The 19,900-nt window shown below is 39.1% G+C and overlaps 1 protein-coding gene across 3 annotated transcripts in view; it reads left to right on the top strand.

Annotated features, from left to right (window-relative positions):
* The window catches only part of LRBA (LPS responsive beige-like anchor protein), a gene marked incomplete at both ends in the record, with an annotated part of 652,640 nt that overhangs the window by 114,264 nt on the left and 518,476 nt on the right, over window positions 1-19,900 (top strand). For all 3 annotated transcript variants that reach the window (XM_080697476.1, XM_080697475.1, XM_080697477.1), the window contains 6 exons: window positions 558-655; window positions 4,027-4,119; window positions 5,517-5,625; window positions 6,026-6,107; window positions 9,120-9,243; window positions 9,530-9,722. In XM_080697476.1, coding sequence (XP_080553602.1) covers window positions 558-655; window positions 4,027-4,119; window positions 5,517-5,625; window positions 6,026-6,107; window positions 9,120-9,243; window positions 9,530-9,722 — 699 coding nt within the window. The remainder of the gene's footprint in view (window positions 1-557; window positions 656-4,026; window positions 4,120-5,516; window positions 5,626-6,025; window positions 6,108-9,119; window positions 9,244-9,529; window positions 9,723-19,900) is intronic.

Genomic DNA, 19,900 nt, shown 5'->3' with positions numbered 1-19,900 from the left:
GTTGTAGTCATTATTTTCCAGAAAGTGTTCTTTTAGAACTAGTTTCTTGAGAGGCATATTGGACTAAATGTTCTAGGTTAAATAAGTTTAGGAAAAAACTCATAATCTGTTGCCTCTATCACTATCTCTAAATTCTCCACACATTTACTAGTATATTAATGACTATGATATATTTTGCTATAATAAAAAGGAATAATTTAGTTTCCCTCATTCTCTGATTTTTTTTTTTTTAAACATATGAGCCTTTCAAAAACAAAGCCAAACCCATTAGGACAGATTTACTATTATTGTAAATAACGCTTTAGGGAAATTTTGATTTGGTGTACTATAAAAGGGATTTTATTTCTTTGATGAAATAATTATCTGCCTATTGATGGTATATAGTTTAGTTTATACAGGTGAATATGTATATTTAAAGGATATAATTTGTTTAAGACAAATATGTATTGTAGATGTGTCTATTTTTTGAATGTTGAAATTTTATTGCTTTCCGAAGTATTCAGTACTTAAATACATTGCTTTTTTATTTCTACTTTTAATTTCTAATATACTTGTAGGATGACAATCTAATGGATGTCCTTCAGCTGCTTGTTGCATTAATGTCAGAGCATCCTAACTCTATGATTCCTGCTTTTGACCAAAGGAATGGTTTACGGTGAGAGCTAATATACCAAGAGTTTTAGTTATGTTTACTATAAGGGATTGGTTTGGAAATATTGGGAAGATTCTTAACTATGAAAAATACTATTTGATTGTACATTATAAAATGAGCTTGTAGGATGCAATGACTTAAGATTTAAGGTCCATTTATTTAATATATTATGCTTTTAGAATTAATCTTACACTTTGGATGTTATATTACTGTTTAATTTGGGAAGACAGATGAATCACTCCAGTGTTTTAGATGATGAGTGCTGTTGTAGAGCTATTGTACGGTCGACTTCTTCAGCAGAGTTATCTTCAGGATTTAGAACAGTCTATTCAGCTCTGACCCAAGAGAAGCTCTTTCCTCTCTAAAATTTCACTTCTTGGCCGGGCTGGTGGCACCTGCTTATAATCCTAGTACTTGGGGGGCTGAGACAGGAGGATCACATGTGTATGTTCACGGCCAGCCTCAGCTGCTCAGTGAGGCCCTCCGCAGCTTAGTGAGACCCTGTCTCAAAGTAAAGAATAAAGAAACAGGGCTAGGGGTATATCTTGGAGGGAGAATACCTCTAAGATCAATCCTCAGTTGTGCAAAAAAACAAAAACAAAACAAAATTTCTCTTCTTCTCCTGGGTATGGTGGCACATGATTGTAATCTTAGATACTTGGGAAGCTGAGGCAGAAGGATGGCACATTTGAGGCCAGCGATGGCAACTTAGTTAGATTGTTTCTCAAAAAATAAAAAGGCGCTGAGTGGTACATGCCCGTAATCCCAGTACTTGGGAGGCTGAGACAGGAGGATCGCAGTTTTAAGGTCAGCCTGGGCAAACTAGAGAGACTCAGCAACCTAGTGGGAACCTGTTTCAAAACATAAAATAAATAAAAAGGACTGGGGTACAGCATGGAGGTAGAATGGCTCTGGGTTAAATCCCCAGCACTACATACTTGCACACACAACATTTTTATTTATAAATAAAAATGGAGGGGGGAGTTGGGGATTTAGCTTAGGTAGAGCACCTGGGTTCCAGCCCCAGTGCTGTCTCCCCCCAATTACTTCTTCCTCCCAATTTCAAATCATCATTGTATTAATTTTCTTGGGTTATCATAATTGAGTAGATTGGGCAGTTTACACAACAAAAATTGATTTTCTCATACTTCTACATCAGGGTGCCAGCAGGGTGGTGTGTGGCGAGGACTCTGCTTCTGTTGCAGACCTCCTCTTCCTGCGTCCTCATATTGCAGGTGGAAGAGAGGAGAGCGAGGGAGGGAGGGAGGGAGGGAGGGAGGGAGGGGGTGGGGAGAGAGAGAACATGAATGCACTCTTTTGTTACTTTTTATAAGGACACTGATGCTATTGGGGCCTTCATTTAACCTTAATTACTTTCTCAGAGGCTACATTTTTTTTTTTTAATTTTTATTCTTTATTTTGAAACCGGGTCTCACTGAGTTGCAGAGGGCCTCGCTAAGTAGCTGACGCTGGCCGTGAACTGCGATCCTCCGGTCTCAACCTCCCAAATGCTGGGATTACAAGCTTGCGCCACCACGTCCAGCTAGAGGCTACATTTTAAAAAAAGTATTTATTTATTTATTTATTTATTTATTTATTTATTTATTTTTGTGGTACTGGGGATGGAACCCAGGGATGTTCTACCTAGGGGCTACACCTTCAGACCTATTTTATATTTTATTTGGAAACAGGGTTTCAGTAAGTTGGAAAGGGCCTCACTAAGCTGCTGAGACTGGCTTCGAACCTTTGATCTTCTGTCTCAGCCTCCTGAGACTACATTTTTAGATTTAGCCACACTGGAAGTTACAGCTTTACCATATGAATTTAGGGGGCATACAGACATTTAATTGAGAATACTTATCAATGACAAACCATAATACCTTCCATTGACATAGAGGGGAGTTTTATATCTTCCACTTAATAAAAGATTTCTGGGCTGTTAAAGCTTCATACCTACTCTGTCGATTAGCTAAAGTTACTAATTTTCTGGTTATAATAAATTTTCCATATTTTAACACAAATCATTTTTTGATATTCATTAATACTCATGCTCTAAAAAATAGGTGACTTTATTTAAGGAACGTATTTTCAGGGTTTTGCAGAGAAATGGAACCAGTTGTATGTTTATGTGTAGCTGTCATGTAGTGGTGTGTGTGTGTGTGTGTGTGTGTTTGTGTGTGTGTGTGTGTGTGTGTGTGTGTGTGTGTGTGTGTAGATGAGAAAGAGGAGGGGTGGACTTTTAAGGAATTGACTTACAAGATAGTGGAGGCCGGCAAGTTCTAAACCTGAGAGTTAGGTTGACAGGCTGGAGACCAATGGAAATTCATTCTCAGCAAGCTTTTATTTATAACTAATCAGAAAGCCCTCAGTGTTTTTGAAAAATTAAATATTTGAGAATTGAATGAAATTTATTTTTAGTAGTCATTTAGTTTAAAATCCTTTACTTTTCTAATTATCTCAAATTAATTTTTTTTTTTTTTGTGGTACTGGGGTTCCTGGAAGCCCTTCTACCTCCAGGCTACACTCCCAGACCTATTTTTTATGTATTTTTTAAAATTTAGAAACAGGGTCTCCAATGAGGCCGGCTCCGAACCAGCGCGATCCTCCTGTCTCCGCCTCCCAAGTGCGGGGATTACAAGCGTGTGCCACCACGCCTGGCTCAATTTTTATTGAGATGTAATATGTATATCTAAATCTTTTCTTTTTTAAATTTTTTTTGGTGGTACTGAAGGTGGAACCCAGGGGCTTTTCTAATTCCGGGCTATATTCCAAGACCTTTTTTATATTTTATTTGGAAACAGGGTCTCACTAAGTTGCTGAGAGCCTCACTAAGTAGCTGAGGCTGGCTTCGAACCTATGCGATCCTCTTGTCTCAGCCTCCCAAGCGCGGGGATTACAAGTGTGCGCCACCACGCCCGGCTTACCTACATCCTTTCTGATTACCATTCATTTCTAGCTTACTTATTTACTTTAGTTATAGTTATTTGCAGGTTTAAATATGTACTACCATTAAACAATGCCTTATTTGTACTGACTTAGAAAACTTTTTGGTAACTTCTAAAGGACATTGATAAGCCTGTTGAAGAGGGTTAAAAAAAATATGTGAAAACCAGCTTTATACATTAAAAATCACAGGTGTGATGGGTACGACGTTTCCTGAAATTCAACTTATTTTCATTTCTTGGTTTTCATTAAGATGAACCATAACTAACCTGATTTAAACAAGTTTTTAAATTTCAGAAAAATATACTAAATTTACTTGTGTATCACTTGAAATGAGTATATAATTATATGGAAAATATATGTATGTTAAGTCTTTATTTTTGAAAATTGTACTCAGAATAGTTTGTTTTTAATTTTTTTTTTCTGTTCAGTGTTATTTACAAACTTCTGGCATCAAAGAGCGAAGGAATCAGAGTACAAGCTCTGAAGGCGATGGGCTATTTTTTAAAACATCTGGCCCCGAAGTGAGTATGCACAGAATTTAAGATGAAATTTAAAGAAATTGTTTATTACTCTTTTCCTTTGTAAACCTTTGGAATAATGTTTCGGTTCTATGAGCCTTTTAATTTCCTCTCTTTTCTTTTGCAGTTCTGGGGACTTAAATTTCTTTTCTTTATATATATATTTTTAGCTGGGCGTGGTGGCTCACGCTTATAATTTCGGCATTTGGGAGGCTGAGATAGGAGGATCTCAGATAGGATATCTCAGCCTATTTGTGGACAGCCTCAACTACTGAGTGAGGTCCTCTGCAACTTAGTGAGACCCTGTTTCAAAATAAATAATAAAAAATAGGGCAGGGGGTGTAGCTCAGAGGTCTAATGCCCCTGGGTTCCACCCCCAGACCCCCCCCCCCCACACACAAAAGTTGGACAGGGATTTTTAAATGTAATAACTATTTATCAATATATTTTGGGATAGTCATGAGAATTAATATGGATACGTTGAATTGTAGGAGCTCTGAAGCCTTGACTGCAGTGCCTGTGCCGTCCTGCAGGATCTGTACTGCAGAGCTTATGCAGTAACCTGAATATGTGTTGTAGTTTGCTCTGCATATTTGTGCCTAACTAGGATCTAAAACTGACACGCTTCTCTTTTAGTGAGCGTAGATAATCATATCTTTTGGTTGTTCTTAATAGTAGTTTATTATAAAAATCTAAAAGTTCGGAGTTTGCAGAAGTATGGGTGAAGTACAGTCTTTAGGAACCTGCCTGGTCACCTGTGAATGAAGTTTTATTGAAACAACACTACTGCTTTGTTTGCTTATCATTATGGCTGCTTTCATGATATAAGGACGATGCTGAGATGTGTCAGAGACCATATGGAACACAAAGCCCAAAATATTTGCTGTCTGGACATTTGTATAAAAAGTCTGCTCACCTCAGGAGATTTAGTTTGCCACCCTTCATTTCTTGTTTATGCGTATAATGCTAATTTTGGCACATTCTTCACATAGTATTCATTTTCTTAAGTTGCTTTGCATTTCTTCCCCCTTTTCCTCCACACTGCATCTCTCCTGAGGTAGTTTTGCTTTGGACGACCGACCCGGTGGAGCTTGTCCCGGTGCTGGCAGACGGTAGCAGTCTAGGTTAACAAAGAATTGCCTGAGCGTTTGGCGGATGGTTTTGCCGCCCTCTGGCACAGCCTATTTTGTTTTTTCCTTTGTCTTTTTATGACTGTAGTTATTCTAATATTGTATTTAGCATTTCCCTATATAAAGGTTTTATAGCATTAAAAATGTTGTTTGAAGAACATGGGAGAATAATTGAGTGGGGATTTTTTAATACGGCCTTCATCCAGCATACATACTACCTAGTGCCCAGGAAAACAGTGCGTTTGATTGTTTCTTTCTGTGTCACTGCAGGAGAAAAGCTGAAATCATGCTTGGGCATGGATTGTTTTCATTGCTGTCTGAGAGACTCATGCTTCACACAAACCTCATAACAATGACCACGTATAATGTCCTCTTTGAGGTAGGAATTTAGTTAGGATTAACTTTTATTAATTTCTTATTATAAAAGTGCCTTTATAATTAAGTTGTGTCTAAATAAAATAAGGTCATTTAGGTTTGAAAGTATAAAGGTGTTTTGAAATTGTAAAGGAGGTGTGCCTGCCCTTTTACAAATCTGCTCATCTATAAATTACTAGATAGTGTAGTAGTCCCTGTCTAAATATTTCCTCCCTCGTACTGACTATTTGATATCTCATAATTATCTAAAAATAGCATGTTGAAGTTATTTTATTTGCATAAAATATCTAACATTTAAGATATCGGACCATGTACTAAATTTTGATTAGTATTATATTTAGAGTTTCTTAATATTGCATTTAGCATTTAGTGATGCTAAGCAGTTTATTTTCTCACTTTTGTAGATTCTTATAGAACAGATTTGTACTCAGGTGATACATAAGCAGCATCCGGATCCTGACTCTTCAGTGAAGATACAAAACCCTCGTATGTATTTTATACGCTTTAAAATCTGTCTTCTGCTACTTATAAGAAAGTATTTAATTAAGGGCAAAGATATCATACTAGTTTCATATGTGTTTTAGTGACCTTAACACCAAATTGATTTTAAGTGATACATGGCTTACCTAGAAATTTTTAATAATTTTATTTGTGAGATGTTGATTTAAAATATACTCAGATTTCCGGGCGTGGTGGCGCACGCTTGTAATCCCTGAGTTTGGGAGGCGGAGACAGGAGGATTGCACTGGTTTGAAGCCATCTCGCTGGCTTAAGAGACCCTGTTTCCAAATAAAAAAATATAAAAATAGGTCTGGGAGTGTAACCTGGAGGTAGAAGGGTTTCCAGGAACCCCAGTACTCCCCCCCCAAATATATATATATACACTCAGATTTTTAAGAAAGTTTCAGTTTCACTATTAAATTATGTCAGGCCAGATTACATGAACCATGGAGGCAGTTTTTATCTTAAATCACTGTCAAAATAAAAATAGAAAAATTAGAATAAATATCTGTATTCTTTATTATGAACAATCTTATTTAACAGTTTTCTGATATTTAGAATTCTTAAGCACTTGTACAAAGTATACATTTTACATCTTGTTTTTAAGAAGATTTTCTTGTTAAATAGTTTTGTATAGTTTTAAATTTTAATTACAGCCGGGCGTGGTGGCACACGCTTGTAATCCCAGTGCTTGAGAGGCTGAGGCAGGAGGATCGCACAGGTTCAGAGCCAGCCAGTAAGGCTGTCAGCAACTTAGTGAGACCCTGTTTCCAAATAAAGTATAAAGTAGGTCTGGAAGTATAGCCCGGAGGTAAGAAAAGCCCCTGGGTTCTACTCCCAGCACCCCCCCCCCACACACACACAAATTACTTTTTGTTTGGTGAGGTATATCTGTGTAGCATGCTTCTTCATGGTAATTTCTAAAACATGTAGCTCCAGAGGTAGAATGACCCTGGATTTATTTCCTGGTAAATCACACACACACACACACACACACACACACACACACACACACACCTTCGAAGTTTAATTTTTACTTAGAAAGATATGATGCCATTTTGTTTGTAAAAGTGCAAAAAGGAGAAATTCTTGAATGCAAGAATTTTTAGAATATTTTATTGCCTTGGTCTTTTGTGCTGTTATGAACAAATACTTGAGATGAGGTAATTTAAGGAAGAAACAGTTATTTTCTCAGAGTTCTGCCAGGCGAAAAGTCCAAGGTGAAGGTTTCTGGATTTGGTCTAGTGAGAGCTGCTCTCAGCTTCCACGGAGTAGAATAGCATCTGGCAAAAGGCTGCGATGGGCTCATTACGAGCTCAGTCCCACTGAGCGAGCCTCGTGGCCAGTCGCCTCGTCGAGACCCCACCTGTAGTTCTCTCACGCAGGCAGCAGTGGAATTTGGGAGGCAGCCCACCATTTAAACAGCTCTTCTCTGCCTCACGCCACCTTGCCAAGGGCAGTTAGTGGAGGATGGGGATTCACAATATGGCTACTTGAGTTGAACTGGTTACATGTATTGCTAGTTTTATGAATTTGAGTGTGTTACTGTTTTTTGTGCCTTAGTTTTTTTTAACTCAATAATGAGGATACTAAGAGTATCCTCTTACCATTGTATAAGGATTGAATCGACTGTATTGTCTCAAAATAGCCCCTTGTGATAATCTGTCCTCAAAATTGGTGGCAGTTATCATCTCATTATGATTACAACTTTGGAAGTTGTCATTAGAAGAATTCAGAGATGGCTCTCAAAATATCATTAATCATATGACAAAGGCTCTTCATATTTGCTATTTTGTATATTTTATGTATTTACCATTTCAGAGTCAGTAGAGCCAGGTGTGGTGGCACATAGCTGCGATCCTAATACTTGGGAGGATGAGCCAGGAGATCCTACGCCAGCCTCAAAAATGTAGCAAGGCTCTCAGTGACTTAGCGAAACTAGAAAGGAGAGTGCCCCTGCGCTCACTACCCAGAGCCACACCCCGCCCCACACTCTGACACGCAAACTCTGCCGAAGAAAAGACAATAGAGTCATTGGCACCTAAATTTTAAATTGGGTAAAAATTTGATATATTACTTAATTTTAAATTCAGAGTTATAGTTATCTGTAGAGTTCTGGGTTAAGTATGTATTTTTAAAGATTTTTTCCCCTTTAAACTAAATTCTGGAAATTTAGTTTTATACTTAGCCCAACAGATTAACCAATCTTGTTTGCATTTGTTGGGGAGGAGGAATGGGGATGTTGAATATATTTTCATTTCCTTTGAGATTTTGTCTCTAATTTTACTTTGAAAACTAGAGATCTTCACAGCTTTTAAAATCTACCTTGATAAAGGAAGTACTATAAATATACCATAAATTATATTGGAGAATCTGAAAATTCTTTTTTTCTCCTGGGATGTCAGTTAGTGTTTTTGCTGTTGTTTTTCCCCCTCAAGTCTATAATTCCAGTATTTGGGAGGCTTAGACAGGAGGATCAAAGTTTTGAGGCCAGCCTCTGCAACTTAATGAGACCTTGTTTTTTTTTTTTTTTTTTTAAATACCCAATATCCTCAATTAAAAAAAAAAAAAAATCACCTTTACTCTTTGGCAGAGACTAAAGAGAATTGCCAGCGGGTTCTTCATTTAATTCATTTATAATTTAACTTTGTTTTATTCCAGCTTTTAAAAATTCAGTTCTGTGGCTGGTGGTTTAGCTCCATGTTAGAGCACTTGCCTAGCATGTATAATGCCTGATTTGAACCTCAGCATTAAAAAAATAAAAGTTCAACTCTTTCTTGCATATTTAAATTGTGAAATGAAATAGTTTTCTTGCTTATTAATGCTTTCTAATGAATATATTATTATTCTTTTCTATAGATTTTTATACTACAGAAGAGGATATATTCAGCAAATATTTAAATAAGGAAAACTAAAGAAACATCAATATATTGATTCAGTTGTATTATAATTTTTTGTTGTGTTTGGTTTTCTACTTACATATGAATTGTCTTACAGAGATACTAAAAGTAATTGCGACCCTACTTCGAAATTCTCCCCAGTGCCCAGAGAGCATGGAGGTTCGCCGGGCCTTTCTTTCTGACATGATTAAACTTTTTAATAACAGTCGAGAAAACAGGAGGTAAGCTGGGTCAGAAAGCATTTATTTGCAATATTCAAGCCTACTTTTATATGAGCCTATTTTGTCTTAAAAACATTGTTTACAGATGACTGTAAAATGATTTCCTGTACTTTTTTCACTGAGTGTACATGGAATGTACCATGGTTAAGAGTTTTCAGTACCACCTCGCCTAACTGTTTTGAGTACATAGATGAAGTAGGTATTTTGGGGGGATTATTTTTTCAAACTTTTACAATTCTTTCAGATGATTTTAAAAAATAATTCAGTATACTTCTATAATTTTCAGGAGTTTGCTGCAGTGTTCCGTGTGGCAAGAGTGGATGCTTTCTCTCTGCTATTTTAATCCTAAGAATTCAGATGAGCAGAAGATAACAGAAATGGTGTATGCCATATTCAGAATCCTGCTGTACCACGCAGTCAAGTACGAGTGGGGCGGCTGGCGTGTGTGGGTAGACACCTTGTCAATCACTCATTCAAAAGTAAGTGTCGTTATTAAACTCTATTTTAGCATTTTAAATATCTATAATTTTGAATTTCACTCAAAAAATATATATATTTAAAGAAAAAGGTAACTTACTCTGAGAGTGAAGTGAAATGAAAACTAAAAGAAGGGAATCAATAAAGAGGAATGCTTCCAATTTCAGAATCAAAATGATGTTTTTAAATCTAAGTTTCATGTGCGTATGACTTCTAAAGTCAAACCTCATTAGAAATTTATGGTTTCCAATAAGTGCTGTTCACAGATAGGGGCGCTGAGTTTTATAGTCACTCAGAGCTTTTGAACACAAGGTGGCGCACTGTATTCAAAGATGAGAAATGTTTTTGTAATGTAAGGTGGTTGAGTAAAAAGAAACGCTCTGGGTGGTGTTTACATGTTACAAGGCAGTTAAAAAATCGCTTTCAAAGTGTATATAGTGTCCCACTATGATGTATGAATACAGTGCACCAATTAAAAAAAAAAAAACAAAGTGTATATAGTGCTTTTTGTTTTCTGCGGTGCTGGGGGTAGAACTCAGGGCCTTCACATGCAGGCAAGTGCTCTGGCCACCGGGATAAGTGCCGCACAGAGCTTAGTTTTTTTTTTTTATTTTTTTGGTGGTACTGGGGTTCCTGGAAGCCCTTCTACCTCCGGGCTACACTCCCAGACCTATTTTTATATATTTATTTGGAAACAGGGTCTCCTAAGCCAGCAAGGCTGCCTTTGAACCTGCGCGATCCTCCTGTCTCCGCCTCCCAAGCGCGGGGATTACAAGCGTGCGCCACCACACCTGGCTTTTAATTTTTTTTTATTGGGAAATATTCTAGATATACCAAAACATATAAAGAACAGAATACTTGCCACTGTTGGTGTGACTGAATCCCCTTCCCTGCTGCTTTGTCCGCAGGTTTTCCACTATTTCCCCTTCCACTAATAGGAATTTAGCATTTTCATTTTTGCGTCTTCTCTGTACTTTTTTTTTTCTTTTTTTTCTTTTTTGGTACTCCCCAGTACCAAAAAATAGAACCCAAGGGCATTCTTCCTCTAAGCTAGACCTCCAGCCCTATTTTTATTCCTTTTTCAAAACAGGGTCTCACTAAATTGTGGAGGGCCTCACTAAGTGTTGAGGCTGTCTGCGAACTGTGATCCTCCTTTCTCAGCCTCCCAAGTACTGGGATTACAAGCACGAGCCACCACGCCTGGCTTCTCTATACTTTAACTACACGTGTATCTAACTATTTTTGTGGTGCTGGAGAGTGAATCCAGAGCCCTGTACATGCTAGGCAAATATTCAGCCAGTGAGCTATACCTCCAACCTTATAATACTCTCAGTAATAAATAATTTTATGTTTTATATTTGAACTTAAGATACATGTTGTCAGCCGGGCATGGTGGCGCATGCTTGTAAAACCAGCATTCGGGAGGCTGAGACAGGAGGACTGTGGTTCACCGGCAGCCTCAGCTACTTAGTGAGGCCCTTTGCAAGTCAATGAGACCCTGTTTTAAAATAAAGAATAAGAAATAGGGCTGGAGGTGTAGTTTGGAGGTAGAATGCCCCTGGGTTCCATCCCCAGTATTGCAAAAAAACAAAAACAAAAATTAAAAAAGACACATGCTATCATACTAAATGCATTTTCGGCAAGTCACTATTTTTACTTGTTCATTTTCTCAGTTGTATTGTCTTCATGTCATTATCCATCTACAGACTGATGAGCATGCACATATTCAATAGTTTATTTGTATGTATTTCTAGAAAGGGAATTGCTGATCTGTAAATGTTGAACCTTATAAAATAATGCAAAAATTTTTTTCAGTAGTAGTGTATCCATTTATATTCTCACCGGCAATGTGTGAATTTTCATCACCTCACCTCACTTCATCACGTGATATGCCTGGAGTTTTAAAAATGAGCCAGTTTGCCAGGCGCGGTGGCGCACGCTTGTAATCCCAGCATTCGGGAGGCTGAGACAGGAGGATCGTGGTCCATGGACAGCCTCAGCTACTTAGTGAGGCTCTTTGCAACTCAGTGAGACGCTGTTTCAAATTTAAGAATAAAAAATAGAGCTTGGGGTGTAGTTCAGTGGTAGAATGCCCTGGGTTCAATCCCCAGTGTTGCCCCCCCACCAAAAAAAATTCAGTTTTGGTGAATTTTAAGTGCTATATCATCAAAATGTTAATCTGCTTCTTCCTTCCTTTTTTTTTCTTGGTCTTAGGCATGAGCCCAGGGGAATTCTGCCTTGAGCTACATTCTACCCCCAGACCTTTTTCTTTTTTTATTTTCAAACAAGGTCTCTCTGAGTTGCTAAGGGCCTGGCTAAGTTCCTGAGGCTGACCTTGAACCTGCAATCCTGTCTCAGCCTCCCAAGCACTGGGGTTAGGTGTGTGTCACCAGGCCCAGCTTGCATTTTCTTTTTGATTTGGGGAATTCTTTATATTTTCTTGGTCTTATTCTTTGGTTAGTTATATATTTTATGAATTTCTTACCCATTTGTGTCTTTTTTGGAATTTTACATTTGTATATACTGAGGAAATTTATCATTCAAATAATTAATATAGTAAAATTTATGTTTCATTTGCAGTATGGGCTATTTGTATCTTGTTTTAGAACCTTTTTTTGTGGTACTTGGGATGGAACCCAGGGGCATTCTACCTCAGAGCTACACCTCCAGTTTTATTTTTTTATTCTTTATTTGGAAACAGGGTCTCAGTGAGTTGCAAAAGGCCTCACTAAGTAGCTGAGGCTGTGTGCAAACCGAAATCCTCCTGTCTCAGCCTCCCAAATACTGGGTTTACAAGCATGTGCCACCGTGCTTGGCTAGGACTTTTTTTTTCTTTAGAAGGAATAAATAGTAAAAATGAAAATTTTGGTTTCTGTTAAAATGTTTATCCTATTGACTTTGAAGCTTGTGTGTGTGTGTATGTATGTGTGTGTGTGTACGCACGTGCGTGTGTGTTTGTGCACATTGAGCACAGGGCATTCTCCCATTGAGCTACACCCCTAATCCTATTTTACTTTTTGTTTTGGTGGTACTGGGGATGGAACCCAGGGGCCCTCTACCTCCAGGCTACACTCCCAGACCTATTTTTTATTTTATTTGGAAACAGGGTCTCACTAAGTTGCGGAGAGCCTCACTAAGTAGCTGAGGCTGGCTTCGAACCTGCGTGATCCTCCTGTCTCAGCCTCCCAAGTGCTGGGATTACAAGCGTGCGCCACCACGCCTGGCTTATTTTTTGTTTTGAAACACTGTCTTGCTAGGCTGCTGCGAGTCTCACTACACTCCAGAGTACCCAGAGTACAGGCATGTACCACCACACCAGGCTGCTTCACGCTGCTGCTTCTGGGATCCTGTTTCAAAACAAAAGGTGAAGTAGGGTAGGGGTGAAGCTTGGAGGTAGAATGCTCTTAGGTTCAATCCCCAGCATCATCAAACAAACAAACAAACAAACAAACAAACAAACAAACACCAACCAGCGTTCTTTAGGAATAGCAATATTTTTTAAGGAAATGAAAGATCCTGAGACCTTTGAGAACTGCTACTTTACGAAATTGTAGGAGTGTTGGGGCTTAACGTTTAGTCTTTTTAAAATTTCTGTTTACGAAATAAGGGAGTTGGACTAGAATATATCTCAGGTGACTTTGAGGTTTCACAGCCATTTGCTAATTCTTTTGTGTAAGTAATGAATGAATATGGGATTTGGAAACAGGATAGTTGTAAATGGAATCCTGGTTTATAGAAATTGTTAGCTGTGTTAAATCAGGAAAAATTGTTAGCTTTTTTGATGATTAATGTCTAAGCTAGAAATGGTAGATGTGGGGTGTGTGTGTGTGTGTGTGTGTGTGTGTGTGTGTGTGTGTGATGTTGAGCTTAAGATTTAATGGTTTAAATCAGAGAAAATAGTGTTCCATGCTCAATGTATTTTTGTTTGTGTTAGCTCAATCATTATTCTTTTTTTCCCCCTCATTGCTACTGCTAGTACATTACCTCAGGCCCAGTCACTGAACTGTTTTTTATTTAAATACATGTTCAAAATGAAAAGTTAGCCGGGCGTGGTGACTCACGCTTGTAATCCCAGCATTCGGGAGGCTGAGGCAGGAGGATCGCGGTTCACGGACAGCCTCAGCACTTAGTGAGGCCCTCTGCAACTCAGTGAGACCCAGTTTCAAAATAAAGAATAAAAAACAAGGCTGGGGGTTCAGCTTAGAGGTAGAATGCCCTTGGGTTCCATCCCCAGTACTGCAAAAAAAAAAAAATTAAATAAATAAATAAAATGAAAATAATATCCAGAATAATTTTCATAGCATATGTGCTATGAAGTTAAAAAGGAAAAAGCAATTAAGTATATTAGTTCACTTAGGAATATGCTCTGTGGTCTTCTCAGTCCCACCCTATACTTCTTTATCCCAAAGATTATCACTATTTTGAATTTTAGTTTATACTACCTTCTTTTAAAGAAATCTTAAAAGTATATATTCTTTTTATTTTTTGGTACTGGGGATTGGACCCATGGGCATTCTACCTCCAAGCTATAACCCAGCCCTTTTTGTTTTGAAATAGGGTCTTTCTGAGTTGCTAAAAATCTCTCTAGGATCTTGATCCTGGCCTTGAACCTGCAATCCTTCTATCCCAGCCTCCCATATGCTGGGATTACATGCCTGTGCTACCTCTTCCTGGATGTTTAAAAGTATAGTTTTAAATAACATGTAGTTTGTGTGTATTCATTCGAGTCACCCCTCCATGCCAGTCTGGTATGGAGCTGTACCTATCCTCTGTATTTCTATCTTTTAATAAACTTCTTTAAATCTTCAAAAAAAAATAACATATAGTTTTGCCTTTAAACTTTTTTGTAAAAGCAATATTAAGTTGTTTGGACGACTCTTGTTACTTTTTTTTTTCCCTCTATCAAGCTTTTGGTTTTTATGGTTATTTTTATTATTATCTGTAGCTTTGCTTCATTTATTTTCATTACTAAGAGTAGAGTAATTTAGGTGCTCAAAGGCAGAGGTTTTAATGAAGCTTATACTTCAATTTATAATTTTGACCCATAATAATATTGCAGTTTTGGTTTTTTTTTTTTTTTTTTTTTTTGGTGGTGTTGGGGTTCCTGGAAACCCTTCTGCCTCCGGGCTGCACTCCCAGACCTATTTTTATATTTTTATTTGGAAACAGGGTCTCCTAAGCCAGCGCACGCGGCTGGCTTCGAACCTGCGCGATCTTCCTGTCTCTGCCTCCCAAGCGCGGGGATTGCAAGCGTGCGCCACCATGCCTGGCCGCAACTTTGTATGTTTGTATCCATACTCATGCATGTGTGTTCACACACATACATGTACATGTAAGTATGCATACACATGAAACAGGGTTACATGAGGTAATATTTACCATCACTAAACCTTAGTATATGGTGATTCACTCTGATGTCTTTTGTTCGGCTGGGTGCGGTCGCAGGCTTGTAATCCCAGCATTTGGGAGGCTGAGACAGGAGGACAACCTCAGCTACTTCGTGAGGCTCTTTGCAGCTCAGTGAGATCCTCTTTCAGAATAAAGAATACAAAACAGGGCTGAAGGTGTTGCTTGGAGGTAGAATGCGTCTGGGTTCCATCTCCAGTACTTTAAAAAATAAAATAAAATAATGACCCTAATATGTTGATTCTGTGATCTGTGAGCTGAATTATCCTTAATGCTAAAATAAGTATAACTAGGAATGGAATTGCTGAGTTCAACATAGTTTTCTTTCCTTTAGCCCTTGATATTGTTAAATTTCTTACTTGTGATGATTTTATCTTTTTGCCTACTTCTCTGTTGTTTTTTCTTCTTGATTTTTACCTGCCCTCCTCCTTCCCTCCCTGCCTTCCTTCCTTCCTTTCTTCCTCAGTACTAGGGATGGAGCCCAGGCACAGGAGCATGCCATGCAAGTGCTCTACCACTGAGCTACACACCCAGCCCTTTGTATTTTATTTAGAGATGGAATCTCACCAAGTGTCTCAGGCTGGCCTTGAACTTGTGATCTTTGTGCCTTAGCCCTCTAGTAGCTGAGATTACAGGCATGTGGCACTGCACCCAGTGATTTTTAGTTCTTTACACACATCCAGATTGCTTCTGGACTGGATATTCTAATAGTTTCTAGCCGTAGCTAGTTGTCAATGGATTTGAGTAAAAAATAACACGTGATATTGCTCCCCTCCATAAGACTTTGTTCTTTCTTAAAAGTACCACATAAGATTTTTTTTTGTTTTTTGTTCTTTTTCAGTACTAGGGAATAAACCACGGAGCAGTCTGCCTCTGAGCTACATCCCAGCCCTCTTTTATTTTGAAACAGAACCTCACTAAATTGCTAAGGGCCTTCCTAAGTTGCTGAGGTTGGCTGTGAACCTGTGATCCTCCATTCTTAGCCTCCCAAGTTTTTGGGATAATGATCACGTGCCATCATGCCTGGCTAGCATATAATATTTTTTCAAAATAATTTGTCTTGTCTTTCACGTTCTCATTGAAAAAATATATTTCCTAGCTGGGCGTGGTGTCACATGCTTGTAATCCCAGTACTTGGTGGGCTGAAACAGGAGGATCTGGGTTTGAGGCCTGCCTTAGCTACTTAGTGAGGCCCTCTGCAACTTATTGAGACCCTGTTTCAATTGGGCTGGGGGTATAGCTTAGAGGTAGAAGGCCCCTGGGTTCAATGCCTGCAAAACACACACACACACACACACACACACACACACACACACACACTCACTCTCTCTCTCTCTCTCTCTCTCTCTCTCTCTCTCTGTCTCTCTCTCTCTCTCACACACACACACACACACTTTCTCTCTGTGTGTATATATACACACACACACTCTCTCTCTCTCTCTCTCTCTGTATACACACACACACACACATACATACATACACATATTTTTTTCTTTTTCTCATTCACTATTCATTTGAGAAAGATCTCTCTGGTGTGTGGTTGTAGTCCTTTTCAGATTTTTTTATATTTGCTAAATCTTCAACTTTGTCTACATATGTGCTCCTTGTATAACCCAATCCTTTATATTTTTTAGGAGTTAACTGCCTACGTCACTTCTAGTTTTTCCTACTTTCATGCTGTGTCAATCTGTATTAATTTACAGTACTAATTTTCTCTTAGTGTCTTCTAAATTTTTCTGCCCATCTCAGTTTCTCTTACTTTCCTCTCCCATGCCCCACCCCCACCTATAACTAATTCATCGATTCCCTCCTTGCTACACCTTGGCTAGTGTGGACTCTGGGCACTTGGTGTTGTCTGTTACCCCAGCACTGCCTGATTCACTCTCTTCCTGCCTCCCTCCCTCCCTCCCTGCCTCCCTCCCTCTCTCTCTTTCTTCCCTCCTGTCTCCCTCTTCTTCATTCTCCTTCTCTTTTCTCCTCTCCCATATCTCCTCTCAGTCTGTACTCTGCCTTTGACCCTGACTCACTTCTCTTTCCCTCTCTCTGCTCTTCCCTTCACGAGTCCACGTCGGTCTTGTGTCTGCTTCTCTCCCCACGCTCTGTTGGCTGGTTCCATGCTTGTTGGCGCTGCCAGCTGTTCTCTGTTGTCCTGTATCTAGTCTCCCTCCAGCTGCCCACTTCTTTTCCTTCTCTTCTCTTTTCTTCGCTCCTCTTTCTTTTATTCCTTACTATTGCTTCCTTTTCTTCTTCCTATCTTCTTATACTTGAGTACTTTCTAGTAACTATGAAAAATTGAAAGGTGAATCAAAAACACGTCTTTTCCTGAAAGAAATTGCTTTCTCATGGAGGGTAATATATGTACAAAAATAACTAAAATCCAAGGTTGGAGGCAATAAATACCACAGAAGAGAGATACGCAGTGAAAGGAGAGACAGCTTCTCCCAGGGCATGGGAGTCAGAGGGCACTGACTGCAGTGTGTAGAGATTGGGCGACGGACCTGCCGGGAGAAGCAGCATACCAAAGGACGGAGAGCGTAGCACTGAGGGAAAAGCCTGGTGAATTCCGTTAGCTGGGAGGTGCAAGGCCAATGATAAAAAGGAAAAAAAAAAAAAAAACAAAAACAAAAAAACCACAAACAGACAAACAGTAATGTCAGTAATGTTTCACATAGCGGTGTGGACTGGCGTTCAGTCATTGTGATCTTCTAATACCTCTTTCATTCTATTGTTTAAAAGTGAATTCTTGTGTCTCATCTCATCAGCTGAGATTAAGCGTTTCATACTTCTGTCCCATATAGAACTGCACACACTGCTAAGGTCTTGGCATCCGCTGCAGGAAGGAAAAGGAAGCTTGGGCTCACCACTGATACTGAGTGCTGGGTGGTTCGGCCGTCACGAGGCGCTGTGGCACTCGGGTGTGACTTGGTGCCTCAGTGATCATGTGTGGAGAACCTGTGCTTCAGTCACTCCTATGCTTGGGGCTCTCCTCTTCTGAGTCAGGTGGGATGTACACTGTTAGTACAGTTGCCTGGGCCCCACCTTCGAATCTTAATATCACAGGGTGGTTGTTAGAAAATCTGTTTGGTTTTTAGCATTAGGAATTGAACCTAGATCCTTGAGCATGCCAGGCAGATGCTGCACCACTGTGCCACATCCCCAGCCCTTTTTATTTTATTTTGAGGCAGGGTTTGCTAAGTTGCCCAGGCTGGCTTTGGACTTGGGATCCTCCTGCTTCAGTCTCCTGAGTGTGACAGGTTTGTACCTTCTTGCCTGGTGTGAAAACCTGTGCTCTATAAGGTCTTAGCTGGGTACTTGGCTATGTGCCAGTCGTCCCAGTCACTTGGAAGGCTGAGGCAAGAGGATTTTGACTGGGGCCATCGTAGGAGAGACTCTGTTTCCAAAATAAATAAGCACGTACAGACTTTGTTTTGAAGGCTTTTCTGAGGATTCAGTTTTTTTTTTTTGTTAGTTTTTATAAAATTCTTCTTTTTACACTTTCACCCTAAGCTGACAGTATAATACATTATACTCTCTAGGAAGCATGATGGAGATACGGCAGCTAAATATATAAGAACCTCAGTTTATTTTTTTTAATTAATTAATTTTTTTTTGTGTGTGTGTGGTACCTGGGTTCCTGGAAACGCTTCTACCTCCGGGCTGCACTCCCAGACCTATTTTTTATATTTTTATTTGGAAACAGGGTCTCTTAAGCCAGCGAGGCTGGCTTCGAAAATGCGCAATCTTCCTGTCTCCGCCTCCCAAGCGCGGGGATTACAAGCGTGCGCCACCACGCCCGGCGCAGAACTTGTTTATGATCCCATTATACACTTTTTATGTTATAATAAAAATATTTTTTGTCTTTCTGAGGACATATATTTGATTGAGAGAATGTTAAAGGAGAGAGTATATCCTATTCTTATATAGTATCTGAAACCAGTATTTTTTAGAACCAGCTTAAACAGAACAAACCCAAAGTAGGTTTTACAGTGGTGTGTGTATATGCGCATGCACATGCACATGTGTAATTTTATTTAGATTATATTTTTCTTCACTCGAGTGACTTCTAGTTTTAAACAGATCTTAAAATCTTTGTAAAGAAAATCGTTTCCTTAAGGAGAGGCCTCTAATGTCTACTTTCAGATAAGAACCAGTCTCTGACTCAAGTCTTAGGCTTACATTAATAAAGAGAAAATGCTGAGCCGGGCGTGGTGGCGCATGCTTGTAATCCCAGCGCTTGGGAGGCTGAGACAGGAGGATCGCACAGGTTCGAAGCCAGCCTCAGCTACTTAGTGAGGCTCTCGGCAACTTAGTGAGACCCTGTTTCCAAATAAAATATAAAATAGGTCTGGGAGTATAGCCTGGAGGTCGAAAAGATCCTGGTTCCACCCCAAGTACCACCCAAAAAAAAAAAAAAAGTAAATAAAGAAAAACTGCTGAGTCGGTTAACTGTGGAGTATTTTTATCTGTGTAAAACTTGATATGACTCTTTTTGCTGTGGAAGTATACTTTAAACGCTAGCTGGGCATGGTGGCACATGCTTGTAATCCCAGCATTTGGGAGGCTGAGACAGGAGGATCGTGGTTCGAGGGCAGCCTCAGCTACTTAGTGAGGCCCTCTGCAACTCAGTGAGACCCGGTTTCAAAATAAAGAATAAAAAATGGGGCAGGAGATGTAGCTCGGAGGTCAAATGCCCCTTGGTTCCATCCCCAGACCCTCAAAAAGTAAATAAATAAATAAATAAATAAATAAATAAATAAATAAATAAAATAAATGC

Source organism: Muscardinus avellanarius (genome assembly GCF_963383645.1).
Source record: "Muscardinus avellanarius genome assembly, chromosome: 6".
NCBI classification, from domain to species: domain Eukaryota; kingdom Metazoa; phylum Chordata; class Mammalia; order Rodentia; family Gliridae; genus Muscardinus; species Muscardinus avellanarius.
Note: the sequence above shows the minus strand (reverse complement) of the source record. Positions and strands in the feature narration are given on the sequence as shown.